This window comes from Thermobia domestica, chromosome 13 (assembly GCF_964235325.1).
Source record: "Thermobia domestica chromosome 13, izTheDome1.hap1.1, whole genome shotgun sequence".
Taxonomy (NCBI): Eukaryota; Metazoa; Arthropoda; class Insecta; order Zygentoma; family Lepismatidae; genus Thermobia; species Thermobia domestica.
The window spans coordinates 214,544,522-214,568,909 of record NC_137466.1 but is presented as its reverse complement, the minus strand read 5'-3'; the positions used below and the strand labels follow the sequence as shown (position 1 = coordinate 214,568,909).

The following is a 24,388-nucleotide window of genomic DNA, read 5'->3' as shown; positions in this document are numbered from 1 at the left end:
TCAGCTGTGTAGCGAGAGGAGAAAACATAGAGATAATTAAGAGCAACCGAAAAGAAACAAATCAGAACTTCGAGAGTAAATCCTATCGTGAAAAACATCGCAGAAAGTATGGTGGAAGGAAAACGAAGGAGAGGAAGAACACTACAACTGATGAACAGTCTTAAAGCGAACAACTTCAGAGAAACTGTACTTCATCGAAGGTCTTAGCCTGTTCTAAGTAACCTGCCAGAAAGATGAGCATTTATTATTATTATTATTATTATTATTATTATTATTATTATTATTATTATTATTATTATTATTATTATTATTATTATTAAATATCAGCAATTATATGAATTATTGTCTCATGTAGAATAGCACATGTCCTGCAAATCTGCTAACAAAGTCGCACGAATGTTCCAGCAAACAAGTATCGCAAAACGTCTGCAAATTCATAACACCCTCGACAGTATGTTATGTTCTGGTCAATAGAATATTCTGGCCACCCTGTTATCAGTACAGTATACTTTAGTAATCTTGTTATAGGCGAAGTTGGTAAGACACAGTAGGCAATGTTATTTTTTATTACAACCATTTTTTAAAATATAAAGCTAAAATACAATCTGGTATAGTTACTTTTATTATTATTATTATTATTATTATTATTATTATTATTATTATTATTATTATTATTATTATTAAAGTATTTTGCCTTTTGGCTGGTCCAAGGACTAATGATTTATTTTTTAATTTTAGGTTTGGGCCTGGAAATGTTTTCTAAACGTTTCTCGATCTTCAGCTTTCTCTTTTAACTCCCAATATTGTCTTCCATTCTTCAAATTATTGATCTTCTTCTTTCTATTCCTCGCTTTCCTTCCACCTTCCCTTCTATGGCGGTATGAAGAAGACGATTTCTTCGCAAGATGCATCCAATCCAATTGGGCTTCCTATGAAGGATTCTGGCTAAAAGTATCCTCTTCTCTCCTATCTGTTTCAAAACATCATCGTTTGTAACTCTCTGTGTCCATTCTATCTACTCCATCTTTCTCCAACACCACATTTCAAAGCTCTCTAAATATTTCTCAATAATATAATAAACTCAAACGTGTGAACTTATATTACAACTTAACGTACAAAGTGATTTGTATAACAACGCAAATTATTTAGAAATAGAAAGAAATGCTTGCAGCAAACTCGAATACATTAGTTCGGTCATTGCGTATTTGAATTTGTAGTAGAAAACATTTAATTCAACACAAGTAAATAAAGAAATAAAATTCCAAGACCTGGGATTGGACTAGAAAACCTACCCACTCAACTCATCCCCAGTATTTCTTCCAGACATGATTTTGGAGGGCACTGCCTTCCCCCCGGAGATCTGAGAGTGCTCCCGGAAAAGATCAAAATAATATGTATATAATCTAATAATAAATAGAATAGTAACATATGAAAATAATATGTGCCCCTCCGGATACTAATCGTGCCCTCCTGGAATATTTTTTTCTGAAAGAAACACATGCTCAGTACTCGTATTACTGAGCCACTGAGACTATAATATAATAACTCACCGATGTAAAGGAAAATAAAGCTACTTTTTTCTTAAAGATTGCAAGAAAAGCGCTTGAGATATGGTTCGAAAGTTAATATGTCGTGCGATGCACGTAGGGTCGCCAATTCAATTCTAGGTCACGTAATTCTGTGGAAAGCGGTAATATCACATAACTTCTTCGCTGGTTCTTCTATAATCCTTGGGCATCATTTGTCTCTTTTGGATAACGATTATTTGAGTAGTACAACTTTTTCTTTAACAATCGCACTACATATTACAGCTTGCTCTATATACAATCAGTAATTGCAGTTGAAGAACATGTCTTTTCTACTGTCCTGTGTCCTAAAGGTTAACTGATTTAGTTGTGGGTCACCCTTTTTCCATTGTCGTCCGTTTCAGACATCTCTCTCTCTCTTTTTTTTTTTTTCAACTCCATTGTAGTCAGGCGGAAAGTGAGGTAAAAATGAACTTGTTAAAACAAGAAATAAAAGTTTGTCAGAAAAAAAAAGTAAAAAGGTTAGTTATTCTCAGGACATCTACCTCTCTTCTATGTTTTACGCAATCCGTGTTTGCTCCTTGCCATGTCCTTCATTATCCCACGGGATCTAAAAGGAAACTATCTTTTCCTTCTCTTCTTTTTGTTTTCTTTTTCCTTTCGTTGTTCCTTTCTTTTTCAAGCAAACTGAAGAAAGCAAACGTAGAAGATGATTTTCGCAACATACCTCTCACCCCCTTTAAAACAGTTGTTATTGAAAACAACAAAATGTTTGTGTTGCAAAAAAATATGCTCAACAACGAAAGTTAAAATTCAAGTGGTGGCATATACTTCATATAGAACCCCTTGAGAGTATGCAACCAAACTTTCATTCTGACGTTATACGTTCTCGTTTTCTCTTTCGTGAGTTGATTAACATTCTGAATAACTTACCTTTTTGAACGCAGAATACAGAATACCGTTCACCAGGGACACCTGTGACGCAAAACGTGGAACTTATCACATATTTTCCAGGAATAAGACCACACCAAGTTTTAACATGCATTTTACAAGCGCGGGTGTGGCTCAGTGGTAGGGAGATTCACTGAGAAAGTCTAAGATCACGGTAGTTCGTGGTGGAAAAGATTGTGTCACTGCATTTTCTAGAGTTTTTCCCATTATTTTCACAGTGTTCTTTCAATATCATCCATTTTCAATTTCAAGAGTCGGAGAGAAGATAGTGTCAAGTTACATTTCTCAACTTTTACGGGAGTATGATTTCATAACAAGAAGCACTCTCCATTGCGTTTCCTTTCCTGAGTTACACCACTGTTTTATCTATATATATAAAAATGAAAGTTACTACGTTTGTGACTTAATAACTCTTGAACCACTCGACCGATCTTGATCAAATTTTCAACATAGACGAGATTCGGGCTTGGGGTGCTTTTTACCATTTCACTTTGACAATGCAACTTAGATAAGGGGAAACAGGGGATGACACTTTGAAATGATAGATATTAGTGTCAAATCCATAGCTTTCGGAGTCGGTGAGATGAATAGTGACACTTACGATGCCATTTAAATCCAAACTCAGCCCTTTATGTTCAAAATGGGACGTAGAATGGATATTCTGCTAGGGTATATATATATATATATATATATATATATATATATATATATATATATATATATGAGGTCGGATCCAGGATTTTGTGGGGTTGCACCAATAACTACTACTACATTTGAATTAAATTTGATTTCTCTTAATGACTTTAGGCATGTGTGGTGAATAAGGAATATTGTTATGCTTGGTGAATCGTTTTGCTTCAACCTTCAGAAAAATGACTTAAAATATTGCTTTTGCAAAGCTCTGCTTACTTTTAAGCCCCAAAAGGAAACATATCAGAAAGTTTCCGAAAGTGTTGCTAGTTTCACTGCTAGCTTCTATTTTTAGATAGTGTATACTTACAACGAAGAGAAGGGGTGTAGTACCTAAATCCGTCTCTCTCTCTGTTTCTTTCTTTCTTTCTTTCTCTCTCTCTCTCTCTCTCTCTCTCTCTCTCTCTCTCTATATATATATATATATATATATATATATAGGGTGACTGGTAATTCGATGCATTCCTTGCAAGGGAATATTCTATAAGTACTTTGGAACATTTTCACCTATATGAACCGGGAGTGGCAAATCAATAGTTTCTAATTTGCATATGTGTGATTTCTTTGAAATTTGCCGGCTAACCCACTTTTATATACTGTAGAACGATGAAATATTACATGTGTAATTCTCCACACCTATGTAGATCATGCAGTAGTGTACAGCTCGTAATTCGGTACCGTTGCTGTGTTATAGGTCCAAACGTGAAGTAATGTGTAGTGGTCCAAAATTCACTACTGCACCTCAGAGAGCAGCGTGGCAACATCGCAGAAGTACTTGTCCCTAGGAAATGACTGCGTGGTTGGGAAGAGGTAGAATGAAGATTATGTGCGGTCAAGAGAAAACGCGAATTATGACGGATTTCATACCCAGGGTCGTCTGGCCAAGATTCAGGTAGTGAATGAGTTATTGTTTTCCAATAGGTGGACACCTTTTGTCAGCATACCACGTTCTGGGATTTCACAGAATCCCGCAAGGCACGCAGCAGTGAGGCATGGTATATCCTGATAATTGTGGTACTCTTTGTCTAGTAATACATCATACTGATCCCAAATAAACGTGATTATCACTTTGGTCGCTCAGAGTTGAACACAGACTTCCTCTGGTGGTGGTACGTCGGCACCCTGTCATTGGTTTGACTAAGCTTTTATGCATGTACTTATGCAAGGGAATGACTCAAGGAATGGTTCGAACCTCCAACTCCGGGATCACATCCGTCTTTTAGGTGGGTCTAAGATTTGGGAAGGAACTGGCCCTGGCCTTCTAGGAGGAACCATTCGGGCCTTCGCCTGGCCGGAGTAAAGGAAACCAGGGAAAACCTAATCAAACCAATGAAAGCGAAACGACGTATCTCCATCAAAAGAAGTTTGTATTCAACTCTGAGCGACTGAAGTGATGATCACGTATATTTGGGTATATAAAAGTTAAGAAAGAGCGGACACACGTAGTTAGTGTTCTTACTTCGCTTCGAATTGTTTGGCCGTCTATCCCGATTGACTATTCCTGAACATGTCTGCAGTATTATTAGGCAAGTAACAGGATGATATGGTCAAATGTAAAACCCACTTAAGTTTTTCCGACTTCCTGTCTTAACCCAGTTGTTCTTTCTCAATGTTTCCACTACAGGTTGGGTTCTCAGATTGCATTTGAAAGTTGGTAAAATAAATAAATAAACAATAAAGTTTTTGATGTAGGTTCCAAACGCTTCAGCGAACATAGCATATTTTTTATGTAATGAATTTTAGAAGCCACATTCTTATAAAAACTGTGTGAGAAGTCTTACAGAATGTTTGTCTATCCGTTCGTGGTAATATAAAGACTGTGTTAACCGCAACACTTGTTGCTTGGTACTCAAATAAGACATTAAAGTGGTAGTAATGTTGGAACCACTGAGCTATGTTAAAATTAAGTCGTATTAACACCATCCTTTTTTGCTGTGTAAAAAGTCTTACAAATGTATGTCTATCCATCCGCGGTAATACAAAGACTGTGTTAACCTCAACACTTGTAGCTTGGTACTCAAATAACACGTTAAAGTGGTAGTAATGTTGGAACCACAATCACTTTTTACTGTGTGCGTACCCTTACCTTCACCCAACCCTTAGATTTACTACAATCTGTTTCGAATGAGGGACGTCCCTTACATCTCATAGGTTTCCTGCTAAAGATGTGAGATTAAGCTCAAACCGGAACATCAACATTGGAGACTATCAGCGAGCATTTAGCGCCAATAAACGTGCCCAATTTCTCCTTCTTCTCTTCTGATTCTTAATAAACATTAAGCAACTGTGTCAATAACTACAAACGTTTGGAGGATGTTGGAATTCAACATACCCAGAAAGCATTGTATGGTGGTAACCGTTCAAAATACTTAATTATGTCAATAGGACTTATATTTAGAAAGGAAACGGCTCCTAATGAAGTATCTCATTAAGATAATGAGGAAATTTGAGATCTTTGAACGAGGAAGAGTCTTCTTTATTTTCTTCATTAATTCTCTCGCCATAAACTGTCATTAGGTTCCCAGCAATTACTTAACATTTTTAATTCTTAAATTTCATTATTTTCCCGTTCACAATTAGGATGCCAGTTAGGGAAAAAGTGTTCTCTGTACTATTTTAAATCTACTTCTTGTTTTTTTTCATTAAAAATTAATTGAAATGAAGTAGGAAGAGTATATTCCTTAATTAATATAATTTTTTTATGTACAGAATTTACTAATAAAAGTTACATTAGCTACTTAGTATAACACGTCATTAGGACGTTCTACAAGTTCCATGCATGCCCCGGGACGCCCATATTAACAGTAGAATTTTTTTAGGGGGATAATTGTTAATTATTTCGGTCTAAATTTGGCTTGCATGTTGCATCTAGAGGTTTCTTAAGTACAATGTACAGCATAATTCAAAAATACATCTACTGCAAATGGTCTCTACTGTAAAACTCTATATTTCTTGAGCTGTCAACGTAAAATATTTTTACAAAATCCTTAAAATTTCACATGTCGCCACTAGAGCACTCATCTACTACACAATCATGCAACAGTTTTCCTTGTATGTGCATACAAGAAATGAATTGATTCAATGGATTCTTGGTAGCGTGCAGTTCGTTAGGAATAAATGATCACAAAATTCGACATATTTTCGTTGTTTGTCCAAGTTTGCTGCTCGATCTACGATTCACTACCATGAGCTGTTCTCAAAACTCTGTTGAATTCGTTAGCTAATCAGAATTTGGCGTCCCTTTCAGCAGCGAGGCTACATAGGAAGTGGACCTACAGCTTAACGAGGGATTCAAACCACAAGAGCTCCCACGGGGCATCGAACCCTTGTCTTTTGTGCCAAAGGCATGTACGCTACACTATAAAGCAACAAGGGAACTCTCTTGTATGCGTGTCACGTTCTTCTCTGATACTGTCTGTCGGCAAGAGCTTTTATTTTTACATACACAGTCTATTTATCTAAATTGATGGCTCCAACAAAACAAACACTTTTCCCCATTTAATACAGAAATGAAGACGAAACGAACGCTGCAAACCGAATCAGTTTTAATGAGCTTATAAATGCACAGACCGGATTAACGCCTAGGCTGAGTTGCCTAGAGCCTGGAGCGACATGAAACCTAGAAACGGTATATATACAGTTGGACCACAATAACTCGAATTTAGTTTTTACATTCTCTTGAACTCTCCATAACACTTCATATTAAAATATCCTCTGTAAGTCGAATATTTAAAAATTACAACCTCGACAAGTCAAAATTTTAAGTATTCCATAATCATATATTTAAAAACTTCGGTGTCTCCAACTTTAGTATATATATGCGAACCTTTACAAGTCGAAATATATCTCTGTAAATCGAATTTCTCTTGATGTGATCTCGCTAACTCCAAGCTATAGCTCTACGCTTTTACGTAATTGTCATTCTTGCTAATATGTACTGTACTTTTGTTTTACTCATATCTAGACATGAAAGTCCCATCCACCTGTTTCTAGGACAACAACTCTTGACTCCAATTCCGAACACTGTAATTGCGATCTATCCTGTTGGGTTCTATTTAATAAATAAATTTCTTTTTCCTTGGAACTTTCCCAGCTTTAAATTATAGAGGTTGAATGAACAAAGCTTCGAGTTATAGAGGTTATATTATTATTATTATTATTATTATTATTATTATTATTATTATTATTATTATTATTATTATTATTATTATTATTATTATTATTATTATTATTAAGTATTCTGCCTTTTGGCAGGTCCCAGGACTAAAGAGTTTTTATCTTATCCATATTCCTGTCCATTTTATCTTCTCCATCTTTCTCCAACACTACATTTCGAAGCTCTCTAAATCAGCATTTCCCAACCGGTGTACCGTAAATTGGCCGCTGGTGTGCCGCGAGGAATCGAAACAAAATTATTAATTTTATTGCAATCAAATTGTAAAACGTAGGGAAAATGTATATTTGTATTTCACATTACTATGAACCTCTACTATAAATCTACAATTTTAAGTTTCATACCGTGTTACTGTTTTGCACATTTCTAATGTTGAAAAAAGTATTTGTTGTCATTGTTATGACCATTATTGCTTCTTTATTGTTGCAGACTATTTCGCAACTTGAAAATTTAAAATATCATTCAATCCTTCCGACAAATTACCTACACTTGTGTTTTAAAAGTAAAATAGATTTGTTTGTTCGTTCGTTATTTAGTGATCTTCCTTCTTAGTAAAAGTTTGGATACAGATTTTAAAAAGAAAGCGTATTTTTAAAAACCTAAGTCCAATATTTCATTGCAACTGTTTTCTATTTTTAAATTAGAATGAAAAATAAGCATAATGATTTACTACGGGGAAAAAAACAGTGTTCGAACTTTCTTCTCTGTGAGAAAGAAATCAATAATCACAGGAAAAAATACCACTGTGTTTTATATTTACAAATAATATATATAAGTGTGCCGCGAGAATCCAAGTAACACCCGTAGTGTGCCGCAAGTTGAAAAAGGTTGGGAAACGCTGCTCTAAATACTTCCTCTCTAACTTCCGTAATGTCCAAGTATCTGAGCCATACAGTCCAATGCTCCATATATAGCACTTGACCAACTTCTTCTTAAGCCCAGAGAGACACGGAACCTCAGTATCTCGAATTTTCTGTCTTCTAATTGTTTAAATCAAGATTTAATTATTAAACTTTATGAAGGAAGCAAAAGTAATTAGCAATGATAGTGTACTTACGCTAGGCAGGTGTTTCTTGTTGCTGGTACGAATTCTTCAGGCCCCGCATCTTCCAGGCATTCAAAACTAACGCTGAAGTATTCTGAACTGGACACCTGCAACAAAGCAAACATAAAGAAATGCGGTTAATCGAAAAACTATATATTCAAATCAATACAGCATCGAATTCAGTTCTTTCCGTACAACATAGGAAATAGCTCTCAGAACATGTAGAACAACATGAGTTTCAAGAAAGTGATTTGCAGCCCGGTTAAACAATGATTCTTTCTAAGTAATGGCTTTCAATTCGTAGGTGAGATTGATTATTTCAGAAAAAAAAAAAACTTGCAAAGGGTGCATAATAATGATTGTTTCTGGGGAAATGACTTGCATAGTGTACATAACAACGATTGTTTCTGGGGAAATGACTTGCACAGTGTACATAACAATGATTGTTTCTGGGGAAATGACTTGCATAGTGTACATAACAATGATTGTTTCTGGGGAAATGACTTGCATAGTGTACATAACAACGATTGTTTCTGGGGAAACGACTTGCACAGTGTACATAAAAATGATTGTTTCTGGGGAAATGACTTGCATAGTATACATAACAATGATTGTTTCTGGGGAAATGACTTGCATAGTGTACACAATAATGATTGTTTTTGGGGAAATGACTTACATAGTATACACAATAATGATTATTTCTGGGAAAATGACTTGCATAGCGTAGATAATAATGATTATTTCTAGGAAATAACCTGCAAAGTTACGTAATAATGATTGATTTTAGGAAACGAGTCTCAAACCGCATATAATAATGATTGTCTCTGGCGAATGAGTTATAAATCGTACGCAAGAATGATTGTTTTGGGGAAATGACTTGTAAAGCGTACATAATGATGACAATTTCGATAGAATCACTTCCAAAACGTACACAATAATAAGTGTTTCTAATGAGTTTGTTCCACTGTTTAAGAAATGGTTTGTATCAGAATAAATGTTAATTGAAGAGCACGGGGAAACAAAGTGCTAAGTTCCATATTTTAAACTTCCAAACTATGTTACACGGAGGTATTGGAAGTCGATTTTTATTATTTATTTATTAGCTGTTTTACGTCCCATGATTATGCTCCAGCACTAAGGAAGACGACGATGATAATAATTAGGGAAATAGTGAAATGAAGAAACAGGAAGAAACGAGATAACCCTGGGAAAACTCATGTACGCGATGTTTATCCACCTTAAAGCTCACTTGGGATGAGCTGAGATGGAACCCAGGGACTCCGCACGCGAGACGTGGTATGGGAAGTTGTGTAGGACGACTCTGTTCGTTACTCTGTCGACAGGTATCAGAACAAAAACGGCAAGAGATAGCATTTTTTGTCTGAATTCTGGTTCCCAAAAAATATTCTATCAAAATCTATTCTACGAAATAATGATATACACAAAAATCCAGCTAGGTCGGAATTGTTTTCGAAGTCAAAGTCGGCTACGTGAATCTTCAGTCTTGTCAATAAAAAATCCTAGTTGTATCCAACCAAACTTCTGTGAGAGTTTGGATTGCATAAGCAGCAGGCGATCCATTAATCATTCCTAATTAACTAATTTTATAGTGAATTGAAAGCTATATAGTAAAATTATGTGAAAGTCTTGTACTCACATAGAGATCTACATAGCATACAAAAATTTCATAATTCCACTGTAGTTGTATGTAAGTGCGTAAACAAATAAGAGAAAATGATATTTTTCAGTTTAACGTCCCACAATTATGCCCTTTAGACAAGTGCATGATGATGAAAGAATAGGTGGAATGAAAAAGTGGAAGGAAACTGAATTACCCCGAGAAATCCCACGGACAAGATGTTGTGCATCACAAACTTGCTTGGACAGGGACCGAACCACGGCAAGCGCTCTACCTTTTTTTTTTTTTTTTTTTAAGGTAACTGACTTACCGAACGTGTCTCAGTAACTTACTTGAACTTCTTATTCCTAATTTTACTTGCTCTACTCGTTTAACTGGCTTTTCTAATCATCTAGAACGACAGAGACACGATCATAGAAATATCGAGGACAGTTAAATCACAAAGGCTCTCCCACCGGAACCCCGTACACCAAAGGCGCACTGATAGCAACTAGACCAGCGGGGAGGGCATGCCACTTAGCTACTGTGCCCCCACAAATAAGAAAGCAACCTTCTATAGGCATTATAATAGTAACATAAAAACAGTCAACACATTGAATTGTAACATATCCAAGATCATAAGAAGTATTAAATGTATTCATAATATAATGAAAAAGTAATTAACTTAAGTATTTCCTTTGAAAATTAAAATTATAACGACGGATATGTCTTATCCATCCTACATACTAAATAAATAAAAAAAAAATAAGAAGAAAGAAAAGTCTCTTGGAAGAAGGGATGAAACTAGTCAAGATACTCTGCTAACCGCAGCTGCAGAAGTATTTGTTCTTTTGATTAAGGGAAAACGAACGGGGTTGCAGAAGAAGAAAGGGGCGGTGAACTAAAGAACAGAAGAAAGTTCATTCCAATTACGTAACTGTAGCAACGGTTGGAAAAAGAAACCAAAACTGTAGCATCAGCATCCGCTGGATAAAAATGCCCTCTCGTGGCTTGTGAGAAATAGTTTTCTTTAATTAACTCTCCGTGTGTATAATTAGGAGCAAAATTAAATTTTATTCTTGTATAGAAAACGGACCAACGAAAGAATATAACTTCCGTAAACAAAAGTCACATGTTATTGTTGTTTTCACAAGTTACAAATTTATTTTCTCAGAAAAAATAAACTTTTTAAACAAAACCAATAAAGGAAATTTAATTCATAAAAGAAGTATGCTTAATTTTTTTCAACTTTGTCTTCTCGTGCCTTCTGATGCATGAAAATTCCCATCTCTTTAACTTTAGAAATTTCCTTAACTTTTTTTTTTAAATATACAGCAAACACTTTAGATATTAAAGAAAAATGGACGTTAAAATATGCTGAAGTATTTCCGACATGTTTTAAAGTTTCTTATACAACGTTAGGACTCTTAAGAATGTTCATTGCACGCAGAATAACGGTTACACAACGCTTGATGAGTAAAAATAAGCTGTTTTTCTTTCTAAAATACAGGTATTCCTGAATTTTTATTTATTACTGGACTGTTATTTTCAAATTCAACACGAGGAAAATTTCGAGATCTCTTGGGTTTTCCTTGCTAAGAGGCTTTGTTCGTGTATTATCATATCATAGAATAGATAGAGTATGTATTTTATATTTAACTCACATTATTTTGGTTTCAAATACAACTATCATAACGTTATTCGACAATGGATGCATTAGAAACGAAAGTTAGAACATCTCCGATGAATCTCTCAGAAGTCAACCATTATTTATATATTTACATATATATATATATATATATATATATATATATATATATATATATATATATATATATATATATATATAGGCCCTATATATATTAGGGTGGTCCATAAATATCAATATTCAGATCGGGCTGGTCTCACCCCCTAAAATGGTTCCATATGGGATGGGACCAAATTAAGCCAGGAGAAAAATTAGCTTCATTGAATAATATTAAATGATGCCCCAAGCGACCTAAAATTTTGAATCCGATTAGAGTACATAGTATATGGGAAAAATCTGGAATAAATTCATGTAATTTAGAAACGGCTAAAGGTAATGCGAAGATACCCTGGATAATAGAAATAGAGGAAGAAACATACCAAATTTTGTATAGTACTGTCATTGCGACCATCTTGAAATCCGCCATCTTGGATTCAGGTCAAAATTTTTAAATAGAAAGAGGGTCAAGTGACATATCGTTTTGAGGTATCGTTTTACCAGAAGCACGAATCTGGCAATATTTTAAAGATAGCTTTAGTCATTTAAGAATTATTACCTGTGAAAAGATTTCTCCTTTTCAGATTAATAATTCTTACACGACTAAAAGTAAAGACATAAGTTTGGCGTGAAAAGAATGAAAGGGATATGCACGGCTTCAAAAGAAAGAGGAACGCGAAAGAAAATGCACTTCTGAAAATAATTTGTTTGAACTTTATACGCCAAAAGACATGGAGCAGTTCAAGTAATGAAGAGGAAAACCCAGTTGAGAATGTTAAAGAAAATGTAAATACGAATGCGTGTGTGCCCGGACCGTCCAAGAGATGTAAAAGGGGGAAAAACTAATTTTATTACTCAAAGACTGGTGTTGCTCTTAATCGATAAAAGATCACTCATAGAGCAGCAATACATATTCTGACAGCGACGGCACAGGCGTTAGGCCATAATGTAGAGGAATTACCAATATATACAGCGGTATATTGTACAAATTTCCTTATAAGAAAATCAACAAAAACAAGTTTCAGCACGTTGTAGACTTCAGTCTTCTCTGACAACTTCCTCGACAATACACAAGAAACCTTGCTACAAAACGCAGATGGAAGCACTAGTTTGACTTCTCCTCGGGTCACGCAAGAGGGCAAAGTGGGCTGATCGCCATTCTCAACTGATCGCCATTCTCTTCCTCTCCCCTACTACGGAAATCTGTACAGGTCATACGTTACCCATATACTACATATGGTAATTTTCCCTCTTAGATGTTACATCATACCACTGCAGGATGTCTGAAAGGGTTGCACCCACCAATGAATCGATTCAAAGTTAAGCATTTACTTATCCTTATTATAGGCTCAATTGGGGGTGCAACCCTTTCAGACATCCTGCAGTGGTATGATGTAACATCTAAGAGCTCCGTAAAATCACAGCATTCTTATCAATCAATCATACAGGCTTACTATTAATAGCACTATACACTTCCTCAACAAACTCTACTTGTTTAATAGTGAAATGATTGATGTAGCATGAAAATTTGATCTTACACTTCATCTGTACTCTTTCTCTTATAAAGAGCTCTCTCATGGCTAAGCGGTTACTGTACGCGCCTTTGGTATGTATAGGTGGAAGGTATTTTATAATTACTGTAGTATAGTTTTTTCGAGTGCAGAATAATACCCGTTAAATAATATATAGATGGAGTGGTTTGTAGAATTGGACCTCCTGCAAAGCTTGGACCCCTTCCAAGAAAAATTCTGGGTGTAACAATGCCCTGGTTCTATCCCAGTTCGCGCCGAGTGGGCTTTGAGATATACAAACACGGTATGCGTTGTTTTTCTCGAAGTTCTAACGTTTTCTCCCACATTACTTATTCCATCTTTATCACATATTCCATTGAGCATGCCCTCCGTAACTTAGAAGTATTATCTACTCTCAGATGCAACTGGATTTACATAATGAGTGCATGCAACAGCCAAGTAGTCTTTAGTCGAACTCTGAGCAAAGTAATGGAAACCGATTTTCTTATTGATTTGCCGACTCTTGTTCCTCTCTGACCTCAAAACCTGCAGTTTCAATTAAAGCTCAGTCGTGCAGACAAACCAATCGCCATTTTCCCATTAGGCTCCCTGTCAATTGATAACACACCACTCGACACCCGTCTAGACCTTCCCAGGCACATTTCCACACATACACACACACACATATTATTTAAAAAGCTGAAGTTTTGTATACCGACAAGGGAACATTGTTTGACGTACTCTGTGATACCAAAAGATTAACAATGTTGCCAATCCAATATGAAGTTTCATTTTCTTAAATCATATTACAGATTTCAAATCTACATGTAAAGCAAAAACTTCTTACTACACTTGTCATACACTGTTGCAAACTAAGGATGTTACAGTATCAGAAACATCGAAAACAACCAAATTTTGGAGGGTTCTACATCAGTAATGATACAAGTATAAGGGATGGATAAATGGATATCTAAAGTACTATAAGGTCGAATACTCTGGTCATCATATGACGTATTTTGAATAGGGAAACAAAAATGCAAGAGATTTAAAATTTAACTTTTTTCAAAGCACTTCATTTGGAAAAAAAGTTTAGGTGGGTATCACATCCGATTACGTAGTGGTTTTCAATAGACGTGAAGTTCATTATGTTGTTTACAGCAATTTGATATCTCAAATCATTCGGGAGATATGGGGATAATGATAAAATTTGATATATTACTTAAAATGGCGTATTTGTGGAAACTTTTTGAAGGATTTTTTAAATTTACTATGTTTCTATAACAATATAACAACACTTTTCGGTAGGCGTAAATATAAAAAATTCTTCGAATTACCTAATTTTAAGAAGTGTTGCGAATTTTCCCAGCATTTACAATTTCCCTAGAATGGCTTGAGATATCAATTTGTTGTAAACGGCACTGTAATCTTCACATCTTTTGGTAACTATCTATGCATTTGAGGTAGGTAGTTATCAAAAGATTTAAAAGCTTTTTAAAAAATTCAAGTTTTGAATTCCTCGTAACCTCATTATTTGACTTCCTTATTTCAAATACGTCATATCGTGTTAATACAGTAGTATTCGATACTAAGTGTCCATCTAACTTGCTTTATTAATGTTGCAGGGAAGTCCAAACTTTGAATGTCAGTGATACAGGGGTTGGACAAAAAAATCTAAAACGTTTGCAAAAGTGTGAAAATCATACCTAGTATGGTATGGGGCCTCCTTTTGCGTCCAAAACATCTTGGATCCGACGTGGAATGGACGTATACAGCTCCTGAATCGTGGTGTGTGGAATTTTGTACCATTGTTCCTCCAAAACATGCTCCAGATCCTTAAGGGATGCTGGTGGAGGGTAATGAGACCAAACACGCATTTCTAACATAGACCACAATGGCTCAACGATGTTCAGATCTGGTGATTCTGGGACCGAGGGGAGGTGTGATATCTCCTGGTCATGCTCCTCAAACCATGATTTCACCGTTTTTGAAGCGTGACAGGGTGTCAAATCATCTTGGTAGATGCCATCACCATCAGGGAATAATATTTGGGTCATGGGTAGAACCTGGTCCCCCAAAATGGCCTCATACGCCTTAGCATTCATCATTCCATGCAGGGCTATGATGGCACCTGCAGAAAACCACGATATCACTGCCCATACTGTAACAGAACCACCTCCATGCTTTACAGTTGTGAGCAGACAGTCTGTATCTTAGGCCTGCGACGGTGTTCTCCATACGTAAACACGTCCGGTTGTTGGAAACAAGGAGAAGGTCGATTCATAGGACCACATTACGTGTTTACATTGCTCATGAGTCCACGCCTTATGGTCCTTGCACCACTGGATACGCCTTTTCGCATTTATTGCTGTGACCAGGGTTTGGCGATAGCGGCCCTGCCATGAATTTCCATTTTATGAAGTTTCTGTCGCGCCGTTTTCGATGAAACCGAGTTCTGTAGGCCGGAATTGAGTTCAGACGTAATTTTCATTGCAGTGGTCTTCTTTTTAGCTGCTACAATCCGTTTTAATGTCCTCCGGTCCCTATCTGACATAATTGTGTTTCGACGACTGTTGTGCTTTGCAGACGTAGTTTGCCCATGAATTGTATATGCTCTCGTGGCATTGGACACAGTGCCTTTCGATATCCCCACAATGTTCGCCACTGTTACCACTGAAGCTCCAACCTGACGGGCACCAACGATCATGCCTCTTTGGAAGTCTGTCAGGTCGCCCATTTTACCGCACCAGTTTCACACCACGACACTCACAGGTGAACTGGTTACTGCTCACGGAAGAGGAAGGTCCACATGTCACATTGAAAGCAAAAATGGATCGGGAAACACAACACGTGTTGTACAGTGAAGGGTCAAACTTAAGTGTCCTGTATGAAGTGTTTTTAGATTATTTTGTTCTGCTCCTGTACTGTAGCAACTTAGTGGTAACACTAAATAATGAATATGGTGTTGTAAGCTTTCCTTTAACATGTACCTTGATTTGAAATTGTAATAATTTGACTAGTCTCGTTTGAAAAAAAAATACAACTTTATGTTAAATTGTCAACACTGTTAATTTGATGGTATATTGAAGACTATGTCAAATAAATTCGCCCTGTTGAATATACGAAGATGATTCAGAAAGTAATGCCTCCAAGCCTACTCCTTGCAAACATTCTGAACTGTTTATCATTAATGCACTGATGTTTAAGCTATAGAATGTCACTTGCTTCACCTTCCTATCTCTTCTGGTTCCAGAGTAATGGAGCAATCTATAGCTTGAGTTGTTGAGTTGATTTTAGTTTAGCGTCCCTTTCAGCAACTAGGCTACATGAGACGTGGACCTACTGGTTAATGTGGAATCAGAACATGAGCTCCCGCCGGGAATCGAACCCAGATCACCCACGCCAAAGGCGCGTACGCTAACCGCTTAGCCATTAGGGAGCTCGAGCAATCTATAGCATCCAGTGGTGACGTCAGCGGGATGTCATTGAATTTCTGACTGTGCGGAAGGCTGTGCGCCCAGGAACACTCATCCCCGGCGACGAGTCGTGGATACACAATTACAACCCGGAAAAGAAGCGACAGTCGATAGAGTACTGCCACACGTCCTCTCCTCCACCAAAAAAATTCGAAGTTGTCCCATCTGCTAGCACAGTGTTGTTGACATTCTGCCTCATCCTGTCTATAGTCAGGATCTTGCGTCCTGTGACTTTTGGCTCTTCCCCAGATTTAAGGATCACCTTGAGGGCCAATGCTACAGTTGTGATGCGGAGATGAAAGGAGCAGTTAGGCAATAGAGTCACCAGCAGCCACCACAATTCTTTGCCGATGGCATGAAAAACCTGGTTTCGCATTGGTGCAAGTGTGTTGCCCTTAATGGCGTCTATGTTGAAAAATGAAGCCACCATTTGTAGCTGAGATTGGAAACTTTCCACTGATACCTGTATCGGTGCTATCTGTCAAACATAAATGAAAGTATCATCTTGGAGGCATTACTTTCTGAATCACCCTCGTATACGTAGCCAGGCCCGTATCCAGGGGGGTCTAGGGGGGCCTAAACTTTGGCTGGCCCCCCTAAAATTTTCACGGTAGACTGGCAAATAAACTATAATATGGTTGCATCGGGTCCCCTCTAACTTCAGCCGCCCCCCCCTACATTTTTGGGCTGGCTACAGGCCTGTATGTAGCGTCACATCGATTGTAAGGTATGCACAAATTTCGGTGACAGAATTTACCTAAAATAAGTACGTCTTACATTCGAGTAAATACGAAAATAAAATGAAGTGTAACTTCTAGTTTAATATCTCATGGTTATGCACCGAGGCTAAGAGAGACGGTAATAAAGATAATGAACGTAATGGTGGAATGAGGAAAGTGGGAGGAAACGAAAGAACCCCGAGAAAACCCACGCACAGGTGTTTGATCACCACGAAGCTTACTTGGCACGAACTGAGATCAAACCAGGGTCCCCAAGCACAAGAGGTGAGCGTTTTATCACTGAACCACCGCGATCCCATCAAGTAAATATAACATCTGATTATGGAAAACAAGCAACAAAATGCTAAATTCTATGGAACCCTCAATTACCAAGGTTGGAAACTCTTAAGCGTACAATTATAACTGCTGTATAAACCTAATTTCCTCTAGAAACTCGGGGCGTTTTTTCCCCCTTTTGAGTTAAAAGAAAAGGAAGATAGGTAAGAAAACATCAAAGCATGAGTTGAGTAATATATTGTATAAGAAATCTAAAGGAAACAAGTATGACATTAGCTTTCAGAACAAAAGTGGCTCATCGTCGTCGGGTATGTTTTCGAAAGGTTTACTACATGAAAGGAAATATGCCTGAGAGAAATACTCAGAGCGACGAGGGAGAGAGAGAGAGAGAGAATGAAAATGAAGTCGTGTTGTATGGGATGTGAAGATTTAGAAGAGATTGCTTTTTGCATAAAAAGAGGTTATTTTAAAAAAAAGATCTTAAAAGTATCACACACATATAAAGAAAGGCAAACACAAGATCCAAATTATGAGTAGACAGTACAATATGGAAACATTAAAAACGCCGAAAAAAGTTTCTATAACCAAATCTTTTTCATACAGTCTTTTTTCAGTTTCTTTTTTATTAAAGAATTTGTATTACCGAAATTTCTTTATTTATATTTTTACCATATCTGTCCGTGTGTCAGTCCGTTCGCCACACACAAAACTTAAGAACTATTTGATAGATTGCCATCCATTTCAGCCACGATGAAGAGGATTAAAAGCTAGGAGTTGAGTACGTTATGGAAATGAACAAGGCACCAAAAGTAGTCGAAAATCATTTACGATTTGAACGTCGTTCTTTATCTATAGCTACAAATTATATAATAAAACAACACACAAGCAACCACAGACAAGAATGAATCAATATAGAACTCCCTATATGCACTATTGAAATTAGTTTGTATCGTCCGCGAGGCGAAATAGCCAATCAACGTTTGGTGGGAAAGGATGTTTCGTCGTAAGTGGGTTGGCGTTACTATCGGTTTTCGAACGTCACGTCATAGGTTGTCCTTGTAACCAGCGCATCCTTTCAGTCAAATTTGCATGTCAACGTGAGGTGCAGTGCGAGATCAGATTGGCAATTACCCGTACTTTTTGGGTACCTTTTATAAAAAACATCTTCTTGTATTGCGCCTGGATTGCTTTGTTGACATTTTCGTACATCCTTATCGAACGTTATGTTAAAATAATTTCTACAAACTAGCGGTCAAACACAAAACAAATTGAAAAGCATACTGTGGCACGCACAGCTATGCACACTACGCTTTCACCCACCATGTGCCACTATAGAGACGGTTATTTTCAAACTTTCCAGGCTGCTGACGGCAAATCGACTGGTTAGTTTCGTCGTCGTATATTAGAGGCGTTACGGTTCGCCTTATTTCCGATTTTTCGCGGAGTTTACGGTCTTGTCTGTGCAACGAAAACAAACATGCTATACTATCTAGTAATTATGTGTTATTTTAAAACAACACACAAGTAACACGCTTCAATGATAGTCATTTTGTATTAACACCAAGATTTTTTTTACAATGCTAGCCAAGGCTAGCTATCTTTTACAGGGTTACGCCCTGTTTTAGGGAAGTGGTGTGGTACGACTTAGGTTTCAAGGTCTATGGATGGTCTAAGTGCTGTAATATATCTTTATTCATTTAATTGCTGGACTTAAGGAACTTTGCGTTCCCTAACATTTGGCGTGGATAAGGAATGATCACAATTGACAAACATTAAATACAGTGATACATGTTAATACATACAGTCATGCAGTTGTTATGAATTGCAGAAAACAAAATAATAATAAAAATAATGAAAATGATGTTTTCAGTATATAGGATAGTCACGGAAAAACATACATAAGAAACATAATATGAAACAACTAGAACATGTGAAAAGAGACAAATTTTGAAATAAAGACAACTACAGAAAATATATATCTTAATATATGAGTCTGTAATTATTTGTTGATGGGAGTGAAGGATGAAGTGAGGTGCGATGCACAGGACAACACAAAGGATGTAATGTTAGCAGACGAATGCGGTTATCTTCTTGCCTAGGGGGACTCTAGGCTATGATGAAAGACGGTGGGAACCCAAGTTAGTAGACAGAGGAAATCACTGTGCATGAAATGATGGGAATATGAGAGGACGATGAACATGAGTGATGTAATCATTGATAAGCAAAAGTGAGGGATCATCGGGTGGAAGTGTGTAATGATATAGTGTGAAAAGAAGGGATATGGGAGTGTGTACATATCGTCAAGGCGTGGTATGTAATGTTAAGTATTGCATTGTGTCAAAGAGAATGGGATGATGAGCTTGAAAGCGGCTACGGATGTAGGAGAGTCGGAGAGTTTCAAGATAATATTGCAACGTTGGAAATGAGATACGGGAATAGAGATCACGTGTTGGGCTAGGCAATACTATACGAAAAGCTATCCGGAAGGCGTGTCGTTCAAGGACAAGTAGTTTATTGTAGAATGTGTCGGAAGCAGCGATCCAGGCTGTGAAGCCATACATTAAGGTAGGACGCAGAAAAACCTTGTAGGTGTTTAAGACAGTAGAAGGTGTTAGACCCCAAGTCGTACCCACGAGACGTTTAAGCAAGTTTAGTCTATTGTAAGCCTTTGTCGTTATCGTTTTAAGATGGTGCATCCATGTAAGGTGACTGTCAAAAGTGATGCCTAAATAGGTTATTGTCCTGGTAGCTTGTAACGGAACATGGTCAACATGAAAGGAGAGACAACGGCGATTTCTGCGTACTTTAGACGTTTTCTTCTTCGGGATGAAAACGATGGCTTGTGTCTTTGTAGCATTAATTTTAAGTTTCCAGTGTCGACACCAGCGGCAAAAGTTATCTATGGCGGTTTGTAGGATGCCGTTAATATGTTGAATGGATGTGCCTAGCGCGAGAAAAGCTGTGTCGTCTGCATACTGGAATGTATGAACGAAATTTGGAAGGCATGGCATATCAGCTACAAACAGAATGTACAATAGAGGTGAGAGAGCGGAACCTTGAGGGACTCCTGAGAGTAAGAAGATCGGATGCGATAGGCAATTTCGGATGGCTACGTATGTAAGATGGCCGGAGAGAAAGTTAAAGATGAGGCGTATGTAGGCGGTAGGTAGCTGAAGTCTAATAAGCTTGTAAATAAGTCCAATATGCCACACTTTATCAAATGCTTTTTCCAAGTCGAAGAGGACGAGGCATGATGGGTGCACTGAATTATAGTGTGTACTAATTAGGCTTGTGAGGCGTAAGACTTGGTCATATATAGAAAAGGAAGGGCGGAAACCCGCTTGGCTGAGTGGTAGAATGTTTCTGTCTAAGAGATAGTTATGGAGGCGTTTAACAAGAATGCGCTCAAGAATTTTGCTAAATGTTGTTGTGAGTTGAATCGGCCTGTAAGAAGATAGTTCAAGAGGTGGTTTGTGTGGTTTCGGAAACATTAGCGTTTTTGAAGTCTTCCAAGGCATAGGGAAGTATCCAGTGCGTAGAATGAAAGTGAAAACGTTTGCAAGAAGAAGTAGTAGTGCAAAAGGACATTCTCGGATCTGGCGATACGTTATATTATCGAGACCTGGTGCTGTATTTCGTTTATATCGTATGGTATCGGTGATCTCCGTGACGGTGATGGGTGTGGTAACAGGTTGATTTGGATTGAGAATATGCAGATGACTAGGCTGTAAGAATGGAGTAGATGGGTTTACCCGATCAGCAATGTGTGGCCGGTCCTCAGAAGGGGGCGGAGTGAAAATTGTCTGGAGGTGATCGGCAAAAGCATTTGCTGTGTCTGTGTCTGTAGGAGCAGCGGAGTTTTCAATCAGTACGGGGTATGGAGTGCTACTGGACTTGCCGCATAAAGCGTTGAACTTTTTGCAGTACTTTGTTGGATGACTGGTGTTTGATAGGTTATTGCAGGTTTTAACCCAGCATCTGAGTTTGTACGCTTTGATGTAGTTGTGCACTGTACGTTGCATTTGTTTATGATGATGTAAAGCTTCAGGGTTTCCGGTGCGAAGGTAATCTCTGAAAAGTTGGCGGGAGCGGGATATCATAGTCACATAGTGTGGTGGTAGACGTGGTTGGTATGGGATGCTTTTACTAGTTGGGATAGAGAGTTTACTGGCTTCCTGGATGGTATTTGTAATAGTATCCATTGTAGCGTAAAGTTCATCTTCAGTAGTGGGTGATGTTAGGTGTGCTGTATGTTGAGTCAGATAGCTGCGATAATGAGTCCAGTTTGCTTTATCGAAGCGGTAACACAGGCGAGAAGACAATTGCGAGCGAGGTGATGCAGTGGCTTGTAACTGAAGCGTAAATTGAACAGGAGCGTGATCGCTACCTATTGTATCGAGAACAGTGATGAGACTATGGGTGGAAAGATTTGCTGAGGTGATGACAATGTCCGGTGTTGTGTTGGAAATGGGCCGAGTAGGCTTTGGGAGTGGATGTATGATCCCAGTTGTGTGCGTAGTTATAAAAGTTTCGAAATTCATACGATCTAGTTGTGAGCGACGGTGCAGATTATAATCGGCCATGATAATATAGTGGCGGTAAGTGTTTGAAATATATTGAACAAACTGAGTCGGAAGAGGGTGACCAGGACGTACGTAAATGGTTGCAAACGTGATGCTGAGAGATTTGAAGTATAAAGTGGTGATGAGATGTTCAGGTAACATATTGATGGGACAATCGTGCTGACGATAGGGGAGATGCGGAGAGAAACCAATTGCTACGCCTCCATTCGCTCGTTGTGCTGGAATGTGACTGTCTGCCCTAAGAATGGTGTAGCCGGGTATGCGACATGGAGTTTTCTTTGTCAAAAATGTTTCGTTTAACAGAAAAACTGTGATATGTTCCTCCAGAAGTAGAGTTTCAAACAGGAGTTTATTAGTAGAGAATGATCTTATATTCAAGTACAGAAAGTTTAAAGCCATAATGAAAGGGTGATTATCCGAGATGAGAGTTTGGAGATGCATGAAAGTTTAACACCAAGAACATAGCCTTCAAACCATATCATAAATAACTAGTAACCGACAGTGAGAATTTGCATTAGTTTTTATTGTTTGTTATGAGCAAACCTTTACGCGGTATATTTGGTATTTACACCATGTAAGAAGTAACGTACTATGTTTTCTGTAATTAGTCACAAAAATAGTCTTATAAGTCTATGAATTGTCTCACAACATTTAGACTAGCAGCAGCGCTGTCCTCTGTTGCTCTTATGTGCTAGGAACTTAGTGTAGTAACACGTTGATCGTTACTTTTTACTCATTTTTGCTATGCAGTTTAAAAACGATAATAGATATCGGAAAACTGTTTTCTACAATCTGTTATGTATACTATCAGTGGATTCCATCTCCAGCTTTAACTCTCTACTAAAACCGGAAGTGATAGAAATCCATCACAACTTCCGGTTTTACTACTGATCTATACAGAACAAAAACGATAAAAGATAATGAGAAGGTGTTCCTTCAAATCTATTTATAGTTCTAAGAATAAGTGCCATCTTGTCTCCTAACTCTCTGTTGAAACCGGAAGGGACAGAAATCAATCACTTCCGGCTTTAATGTTGATCGATATAGAAATGAAACGGTAATAGATAGCGAGAGGCGTCCCAAGAATATCTCCCAGCTTCACTCTAATCTCCCTACTAAAACGGAAGTGGTGGGACTTTAGTGCGCCTCCGAGTTTCAATATTAACTGAAAAAGATCAAGCCATACGAACCAAACTTTTTGACGTGGTGTACACGTGATACTGCTACTTGGTTATTAGAGATACAGCTGAAGCATTGTATCAGGTGGCTCAGTGCACATACGAGTGCGAAACGTCGACGAGAGCGGACGTGGGGAAGAGTTCTCGGAAGACTGTTCTTACTGTGTTGCATAGGAAAGTTAGTGAGACGTACTGTTATTAATAATTTTCTGAGCTTATTGCTTCTGTGTATTGCAGGTACGTGGTTTATTCTTTTGGCCTGTAAAAGTGAAGTAAAATGAATCGTGTAAATACGATTCAATTTCTATTTGAAAATGGCGCACAGAAACCCAGTGCTTTTGAGTCGCATGATTGGATTTTTGAAACTTTTCATTTGCAAGAAGACGAAATCGCTGCTATTCAAATTCCGACAACCCAACGTTGTGTTTATTTAAAATTAGTGCGGAAAACTCGAATGGAACAGATTCTTCGCGACGCTAATGGTGAACTCACTTTCAAATATAATAATGGAGCCGTTGCTAAAGTATTGGTAAATGATGCTACTTTAGAAGTGAAAGTGTTACGCATATTTAATTTGCCCCCGGAGACTTCGATTCCTTGTATTCAGACGACTTTAAGTGCCTATGGTAATGTGTTAAGTGTTACACCTGATGCATGGTCTAGACAATATCGATATACTGTAAATAATGGCATTTATCTTGCCCGTGTCCAGCTTAAGCGAAACATTCCATCATTTGTGATGTTTTCAAAATATCAAGGTCATATCATTTATGAAGGACAGCCTAAAACTTGCCAACGGTGTCATTCAGAATTACATGAACGCTCTAATTGTCCTTTAAATTCTCGCCCTACTGTGTTGCCCATACCCCCTACTTTTCC

General features: G+C 37.6%; 1 protein-coding gene across 1 annotated transcript in view; it reads right to left on the bottom strand.

Moving 5' to 3' along the window:
* The window catches only part of LOC145669008 (uncharacterized), a gene marked incomplete in the record, with an annotated part of 761,869 nt that overhangs the window by 200,204 nt on the left and 537,277 nt on the right, over positions 1-24,388 (bottom strand). The window contains 1 exon segment of the mRNA XM_081737333.1: positions 8,399-8,493. Coding sequence (XP_081593459.1) covers positions 8,399-8,493 — 95 coding nt within the window.